The 7,829-nt window shown below is 40.3% G+C and overlaps 2 protein-coding genes across 2 annotated transcripts; one reads left to right on the top strand and one right to left on the bottom strand.

Annotated features, from left to right (window-relative positions):
- The first annotated feature begins 6 nt into the window (after positions 1–6).
- Positions 7–2,403, top strand: LOC108843255 (uncharacterized). The gene is made up of 3 exons (XM_057001981.1): positions 7–1,171; positions 1,299–1,413; positions 1,589–2,403. Exons 1-3 carry the CDS (start codon positions 113–115, stop codon positions 2,227–2,229), a joined length of 1,815 nt encoding a protein of 604 aa, XP_056857961.1. The 5' UTR covers positions 7–112; the 3' UTR covers positions 2,230–2,403.
- A 17-nt stretch (positions 2,404–2,420) lies between these two features.
- On the bottom strand, positions 2,421–7,682 carry LOC108843254 (protein SEMI-ROLLED LEAF 2-like). Its single transcript, XM_057001980.1, has 17 exons — positions 7,523–7,682; positions 6,932–7,072; positions 6,718–6,792; positions 6,492–6,607; positions 6,285–6,399; positions 6,072–6,200; positions 5,735–5,982; positions 5,456–5,652; positions 4,434–5,242; positions 4,216–4,365; positions 4,056–4,134; positions 3,845–3,969; positions 3,564–3,755; positions 3,339–3,473; positions 3,134–3,259; positions 2,872–3,066; positions 2,421–2,790 (listed from the first exon to the last, which is right to left on the bottom strand). Exons 2-17 carry the CDS (start codon positions 7,064–7,066, stop codon positions 2,665–2,667), a joined length of 2,952 nt encoding a protein of 983 aa, XP_056857960.1. The 5' UTR covers positions 7,067–7,072; positions 7,523–7,682; the 3' UTR covers positions 2,421–2,664.
- Positions 7,683–7,829: the final 147 nt, after the last annotated feature.

Here is a 7,829-nt window from a genome sequence, read left to right as displayed (position 1 = left end):
GACTGAAACATTCCCTCCCAGGTCGGCCAAACCGATCTGCGTTACCAACAACAGGCTCTTGTCTCCCATCAGGAGCCCTGGGTTCGTCCCATCCAGGAACCCTGTTTATGTAATGGAAGCAGCTTCGAGAATGATTGAACCAAGTCCTCCTAGGATGGTTGCTGCTAGAACGCGCTTTTCGCCGTCATCCAACTCTCCTTCATCGGTTCCTATGAGGATTCAAGATTTAAGAGAGAAACTAGAAGCTGCACAGAAGGTTTCAAGCCGCCAAGTCAGTGAAATGCACAACGATAAGAAGAGAGCATTAGCATCAGTCTCAAAACCATCAACTAGTAATAGTAAGTTCACAGGGAAAAACAGTTCTTCTGATGGTTTGAAGAGAAAAGCAAAGCCACCTTATGTATCTGCACAAGCAAAGACCAGCACAACGCCCTTAAGCGTCCTCAGCAGAAGCCAAAAGGAGAAAGCAGAAGCTAAGAATGGTCTCAGAGGAGGAGCTCACATTAACACAGGAAAGAGTGTGCTTAAGCAGAATCACCAGAAACAGAACTGCAGAGACAACAACCAACGCTCAGTGACCTCTGCTTCAAACCAAAAAAGCAGCAATGTAGTTAACAAAGCTGTGAACAAGGTTCCGGTGTCAAAGCAGCAGGGTGAGGCATTAGCGGGAAAGAACACTTACTTATCTTTGTCCCGCAAAAAGACTCTTCCCAGGAGCAAAAAACCTCCAAATGGGAGGATGCAAGGAACTGGAATCAAAAGGAATGAAAACGTGATAAAATGTAACGTCACCATTGATAATAACACAGGCAAAGATGATCGGAAAAAGGAAATGGATGTGATCTCATTCACGTTCTCATCCCCCATCAAAGGCTTATCATCTGATTCTCTATCTTCCACTCAAGGAAACACAGACCGAGACACAGACTCTGCAGTTAGTTTCGATATGTTTGGTGGAGATTCTTTAAATGTTCTGTTAGAGAAAAAGCTCAGAGAGCTGACTTCTAAGCTTGAGTCTTCTAGCTGTAGCCTGACCCAAGAAGAGTCTTCACGCTCCAGTGCAAACGATGGGGTGAAAGGGAAGTCGACACAAAACGGTCTGGATACGGTTTTATCAGAGAGTGAATCTGTTTCTGACTGCACTTCAGTCTATGACAAACAAAAGTTTCAGGTTGGTTCTAAGAGACTAAATATCCAATCTATTTAGCATTATAAAGTTTAAATGTCTTGCCATTGTTTGGTCTCTTTACATTACTCAAGGCTTTCTAACTAGTAATGTTGTGTCTTCTGGAAAAAAGATGATACAAGCAGAAGAGCAGGAAGTTAGCAGCATTAGCACTGTGACAGAAGCTGATGATCTCAGAAGCTTCTGCAACAAGGGCTTCTCAGATTGCAGACAGACCACAGAACATGGTTCGTTTTCTTTTACTTCACAAGACAAGAGACAAGTCTTAGTTATTCTTATTCCCACCGAAGAACACCTGCAAAACTTGTTTGCATTGAATAGGATTTAGGCAGTAGGTAGAACTTGTGGATTAAAAGGAAGCTTGATTGCAGCTAATTTTACCTTGTTAAAAACGCTTTACAGAGATTAAACAGTCCTCACCAGATCAAGAATTCACATGGGTTTCATCAGCACAAGAAGAGTCTGAACTCTCAGAGTCTGTAATAACACTGGCTTATTCAGAAGACGAAGAAAGGCTAGACTGGGAGCTTGAGTACATATCTGAGATCCTCGGTTCTGACCAACTGATGGTGAAAGAGTTTGCTTTGGGGATGGCTGCTGATATATTACCTGCGAGCCTCTTTGATGAAATGGAAGGCCCTGGAGAAGCAACAGCAGCCAAGCTTAGAAGAAAAACTGTATTTGATTTTGTCAATAACTCCTTAGCACTTAAATGCGAGCAGATGGTTAGGGGTACCTGCAGAGGGATATTCGGGAAAGAGGGGATTCTGTTTGAACATAGAGTTTGGTTAGCTGAAGAACTGAACAGAGAGGTTCAGGGGTTGAAGAAGATGAGGGAGATGATGATGGACGAGCTTGTTGACAAAGAGATGAGCAGTTTGGAAGGGAATTGGCTTGATTTCGAGAGGGAGAGTTATGAAGAAGGCATTGACATTGAGGGAGAGATAGTCTCTACGTTGGTTGATGATTTAGTTAATGATCTTGTCTGTGTGTTCAAAGAACAACAAGGGCATGGGTTAGTGTCTGCTTTTGTCAGAGTTTGATCTTCTCTCAGCGTTGTAGAAGCTCCTGGTCATATCCTCTGAGCATTCCTTATATATTTTTCAACGGTTCTTTTGATTTGTTATGTATTGTCTTACATGGGTAAATCCCTTTAAAGATCGAATGAAGTGCAAATAAACTATCAAAATGATTAAGAAAAATGTTTAACAACTTTACTTTTAAGTTTAGAGGATTTAGAATAGAAGAGTCTTTTGACATAAGAAAGCAAATAGTTTCAAGTCAACAACTGAATCTAAATCATTACAAGCCTGTGTCTGAAGCATCATCGATTCATCGTACTCTAAGCCTAGATAGTTAGCTGACTAGAGAGTACAAAGTACAAACCCAATATCTCAAGGATAAGATTACACACTACTAGTACTACACACACATTTTTCTACATGAGAGACTTGATATCATCATCTGAGTTAACTGAATCATCTTCCAGCTCCTGCTGCTTTGAGGAAATTGTCAAAGGGACTAGCTGGAGGCAGACTCATCATGGACCACGTATCCTGAAACACACCACATTCTCTCCCATAGATGCTCCCATCTTCTGTTACCTGTAAAGTTTCAAACTTTCTCAGTATTAGTAAAAGACAAACACAAGACTGAAACTAGGCCTTTGAAAGGTGAACATATACCTTTTCAAGTGCAGAAGACTCCTCTGATGAGTTTCTGTAGAGACCATTCACTTGGCGGTTCTCGGTGGCCAACCACCTTGAGAGCCTCTGTCTTGTCCCAGTCCCAAAGGTTTCGCAGCGGTTTGTCATTGTGTCGTAAGGAAGCGGAGAAGTGGAGACAGATGACACAACTACTTGACCAGCCACCTCAAGCGCCTAGACAACAAAATCATAAGAATGACAAATCGTTTCTAACTTATGTTGAATGCGGTTCTGCGCTTACAGATTCCATAAGCTGGCCAATGCTGAGAACTTGAGGAGTAGATGATGAAGGGGACCCTCTTGGTTGAAAACGTACAGAGAGTTCACTCGTCACTTCGTCCTCAACCATTGTACCTGCAGGTATGTCCTGTAACAAAAGAAACTAATATTTACATACAATGTCCCAAAGTTAAACCCAATCTGGATCTTGAGAGAGATTAGTTTACCTCATCAAAGGACAGCGATTCCTTAGAGATACTTTGGTTTGGTCCAGGCTCAGAGATAAGCCGTGATCCAAACATAAAAGCATCATCAGGTGTGAACGGCTCAGAGAGTTGCATCTGTACATCAGCTTCTTGGAACTTAACAAGAGAAACATATACATAAACTCAAGTCAGTACAAGAAACACCAGGTCTATACTCAAACAAATAACATAAAAGCTAAGCTTTACCTTTGAAGCCTTAGATAGATTTTTAGCCACAACATCGGTTATGATAGTGTTGGAGAGTTCTACTTTGCTTCTCATCTCAAACAGCATTGAAGTAGCCATCTGGCTATCACTTGATGACCCAAAGTCTTTCATATTCGCCTGTGGTTTTAAGTGAAGTTGCAAGTCATCGCCAATGAACAGATACGGATCCACCTGAAATATTTTTTTTAGCACATGATCAAGTTATACACACAACCTCTATGGAGAGATGTAATAAGTGAAACAGCGCACTGAGAACTCACATCACCAGGAAGTTGACTCTTCAAGATTTTGCAAATATGAGGAATCTGATATATTTTGGCAGCGAACATCAGCGTACTCGTGGATAAAGCAAGGATCAACCGCTTGCAAACCGTTGGCAATGTCCCTGGCAATGAGGAAAGTTTGATTGCACATAAGCGGTTTCTAAACGTTTTGATCAGATTAAGAGAGTATAATCAAATCATAGAGTACCGTTATTAAGGTCCAAAGAAAGATTCCTCAGTGAGAAAAGAAGCTGGAAGGCACGGACAACAAGCCCATCATCAGGGTTCTGCAGTTTAAAATGATCATGAGAGGGGTTAAGTACAGCATCACCAAAGTGTGGACATTAAGAGAGACAGAAGAGGTGTACCTTTAGTCGCAAGGAAAGAAGCACCAAACTCAAAGAATGAGCAATAGCTTCAATGTTTGAAGGTACATTATCAGAAAGAGTTGACTGTGTCCAAAACGCAGATAACAATTGCCCTATTTGATCTTCAGTAAACTTCATCATTGATGGTAACTTCAAAAAACACCAAAATAGCATTAGAAGACTGCATAAAACATGTGATGGTTCATTAGCACATTTACCATATCAGCTAGACTGACACTCCCAGCAGTCCTATCAATCATGGAATTCAACTTGTGAAAGTTTGGGGAAGATTTGTAGTTCTTAAGATCCTCATTATAACCGTTCTTCTCAATCTTGACGCCGTCCTTCTCCTTTCTGAGCTTGTCTAATCTAGCAGCGATAGATGTGAACGCAGAGGTTGTTGTATCGCTTCTCAAGTTCCTGGACTCGTTGAGATAACCAGAAGCTCTCACTGATGCAAGTCCAGCCTGAGACTGACCAGAACTCGGCAAGAGAATCACAGAGAATATCTCATGCGCTCCCACACGAGTTTCCACATTTGGATGCAGCATTGCTTTAAGAAGCGCATCAAGAAGTGCGTCTGGGAAAACCTGTTGCGAACGCATAGATGGGGACAACGCTGAAGACATTGCGTGTGCGAGAATCAACAGTGATCCAACCGCTGCACGTGAAACAACTCCTGAAGAAGGAAGCCCCTCGACTAAAACAGCCATCATATCGAACAATGGCTGTGTGTTTCCAATTCCTTTGGCTATCTCTCGCAGACAATCTTCAATAGAGTTCTGAAGCATCACGTTCAAGTTGAGTTCCTCTTCTCCAACTGATCTCGACGTTGCCTGGAAGCTTTTCCTCAGATGCCGGCACAAGTCATTAACAAAACTTATGTCCCTGAGGTACGAACTGGTCCGGATCAGCTTTGCTAGACAACCAGCAACTTGTATGATATATGCCTTGAGTTCAGGATCACTGACAACATGCTTATTGTCAAGATGACGTACAACAGTTGATAACACCAGCTGCTGACTCCCTAGTATAAGAAAAAAGAAACATAACAATTAGTACGCATACATGTATAGACAAAACAACTTCACGGACAAGGATTGCGTAAGTTCATCATTATTGCATATGTTGCAGGTAGTTTTTATATATCATATGTAATAGAAATAAATATTATATGATGATGTAATAGATATTTTGACCAGTGTTAAATAAAAAGAGGAAAGAGAGACTAAGTAGATACCAGAGGTTTCCATCATATATGTTGCATCAGAGAGAACTATCATGGCCAGACCGTTTGGAGGAGTCCATTGGCGTCTAGAGTTGAAATAGCTGAACATAGGATCCAAGATACACCGCAGAGTTGTGCTTTCTTTAGCCAGATCAACCATCCTCTGGAGACAAATCTGTGCCCACACTTTAGGCATCTCACTCTCTTCTCTGAGAACAATCAAACAAAGATTAAGTAAATTTTTTTCAAAGTGGATGAGGGCCCTGAGAGTAAATATTATAGGTTACTTACTTAGTCAATAGAGTCGGATCTTTTCTTGCAGTTCTTGGTCTGACAATCATGTAGCTAGGGCTATTACAACCGCTGACTCCTGCTCCTCGGCCTTCACATCTGATCACTTCATTCACCCAGTTGCAGTTCTGCTCTTCTCTGTCTTCGTTGGTCTGAGCGATCATGTTTGCCTCGTAGTTATCAAGAACGGCGTGTACAATCTCATCAAAAGAAGCAAAGATTTGTGAAAACTCTCCCATAAACCACACCTGAATGAAGAAACAAAACATAAGAAAAAAAATAAACACTGATAAAAACAGAAAAAAAAAAACTTTTGGGTAAGTTGAGATTGCTCTACCATAGCTGAGAGGCATTGGAGGCCAGATGCTCTCAGACACTGCTTTTGATGTTCTTCACCTTGTTCACGAGCCAATGAGCAAACTTTATGCGCAAATTTTTCAATGCTGTGTGTGTAAGTTCCATCAACCTATTCGTATCAGATAAAGAGTCAGATACTTCGCATTATCAACATGGACTAGCATAAGCGTAGATAGTAGAATTGATCTTTTACCTGACTGTAAATGAACCTTGTCAAAGTTTGGCATCCAAGAATGGTTGGTGTGTCCTGCTTTGAATTCTCAAGTAGCTCTGTAACCACATTCAGCAAACTTGCAGCGAAATAAGCCCTTGAAATAAGAGAGGGAAAGAGAAACATGCAAACTTTAGTGAAAAAAGTTTAAGAATGATTGAAAAGAATGTTGCTATGACTTTGCCTTACATCTGATCTTTGCAATGGCAAAGCATTTTGTTGTAAGCCTCAGTGACAATATTGATGAACTTCATCTGTTCAGATCGAAGGTCCTTGTAACACCTCTCTTCAAGAATCTTAGCTATCTGTGACAAACACAAAACACAAATAATTTATTTGCTAAACTTGCACACAAGACTCTTCTTACACACCAACTATGTAGTAAGAACCAAAAAGAAAAAGAAAAAAACTATACCTTAGGGATACGGATTGGGTTTTTGGCAGCATATTCACACAATTTGACAATCTTTCTCTCATTTGGTGCACCATCCTACAGTTGTTACAAATTCACAAATCATAAAAAGACACCAGGATAGAGATGCTCAGAAGCAAAAGACTACATTAGTTTACAAATGAAAAGTTCGAAAACTTTTTTGAACAATTATTAGCAGCTGCAAGGAGACACTTACAGGGGATTTAGGGAAGATCTCGCCGAGCAGTTTCTTGTAACGCTTAGCGGGATGTCGAGATCTCGGCCTGAGAGCAGGGCAGCAAACGCACATACTCTCGCACGCTGGAAAAACATTCCTTGAGATGAACCCCATTTTTATCTGCAAACACACACACACACACACACACACACACACAGAAAACAAGAAGAAAGTGGTGTTAGTACAGACTTTTGTAAACCCTCCAAAGTTGCTAAACTAAAAGCACTGCTCAAGGAGAATAATAATAATAAAAGAAAAGAAAAAAGAATCGAACTTTCTAGGATGAAAAATTAGAAACCAGACTTTATAAATTCAAAATTCAAAATTTTAAAACATAAAAAAGGTAAAATTGTCAGAGGTTCAAAATCAGTAAAACCTAAACGAATGTGAAGAACGAAACAGGGTTAAGGACAATGTGTTTGTGGAGACCAATGTGTGTATAATGATCTTTGTAATAAACAAACCCTAATCAAATTTCAGCTTAATACATAGAGTAAAAAGAGGAAGAAGAGAATCACAAGAGATCATGAAAGAAACCATAAAGATAAAGAGAGATTTGGAGAGACATACAGAGCTTCCTGGGGAACGGATCTGGAGGAGACGAAGTGAAACTGCAAACTGGTTTCAAAGACAAAGATTTGATTTAATCTAGGCGCGTGGATGTGGAATCCAAACTTCAATTACAGAGGAGAGAGAAGGAGAAGAAGCACGTGAGATGTCACAGATTTTAATGTGTTTTCCTTTTTCACTTGGAAAAAAGCAGAACTAGGTCCTGTCTTGTGTCAGAATAATTTGGTCTTGTTTGGTTTTTCAAAAATTTGTTCCATATTTATCCAAATTATTGCAAAATCGTCAAATTATTTATAAAATATACACA

This window comes from Raphanus sativus, unplaced genomic scaffold (assembly GCF_000801105.2).
Source record: "Raphanus sativus cultivar WK10039 unplaced genomic scaffold, ASM80110v3 Scaffold4251, whole genome shotgun sequence".
Lineage (NCBI taxonomy): Eukaryota > Viridiplantae > Streptophyta > Magnoliopsida > Brassicales > Brassicaceae > Raphanus > Raphanus sativus.
Note: the sequence above shows the minus strand (reverse complement) of the source record. Positions and strands in the feature narration are given on the sequence as shown.

Excerpts from the sequence above, each read along its gene's own strand:
- LOC108843255 (XM_057001981.1), top strand. The coding sequence starts at position 113 with ATGGAAGCAGCTTCGAGAATGATTGAACCAAGTCCTCCTAGGATGGTT. Across the intron at positions 1,172-1,298 it reads ATGACAAACAAAAGTTTCAG|ATGATACAAGCAGAAGAGCA; the intron begins GTTGGTTCTAAG and ends TCTGGAAAAAAG. Across the intron at positions 1,414-1,588 it reads CAGACAGACCACAGAACATG|AGATTAAACAGTCCTCACCA; the intron begins GTTCGTTTTCTT and ends AACGCTTTACAG.
- LOC108843254 (XM_057001980.1), bottom strand. The coding sequence starts at position 7,066 with ATGGGGTTCATCTCAAGGAATGTTTTTCCAGCGTGCGAGAGTATGTGC. Across the intron at positions 5,243-5,455 it reads ATATATGATGGAAACCTCTG|GGAGTCAGCAGCTGGTGTTA; the intron begins GTATCTACTTAG and ends TTCTTATACTAG. Across the intron at positions 3,970-4,055 it reads TTCTTTGGACCTTAATAACG|GGACATTGCCAACGGTTTGC; the intron begins GTACTCTATGAT and ends CCTCATTGCCAG.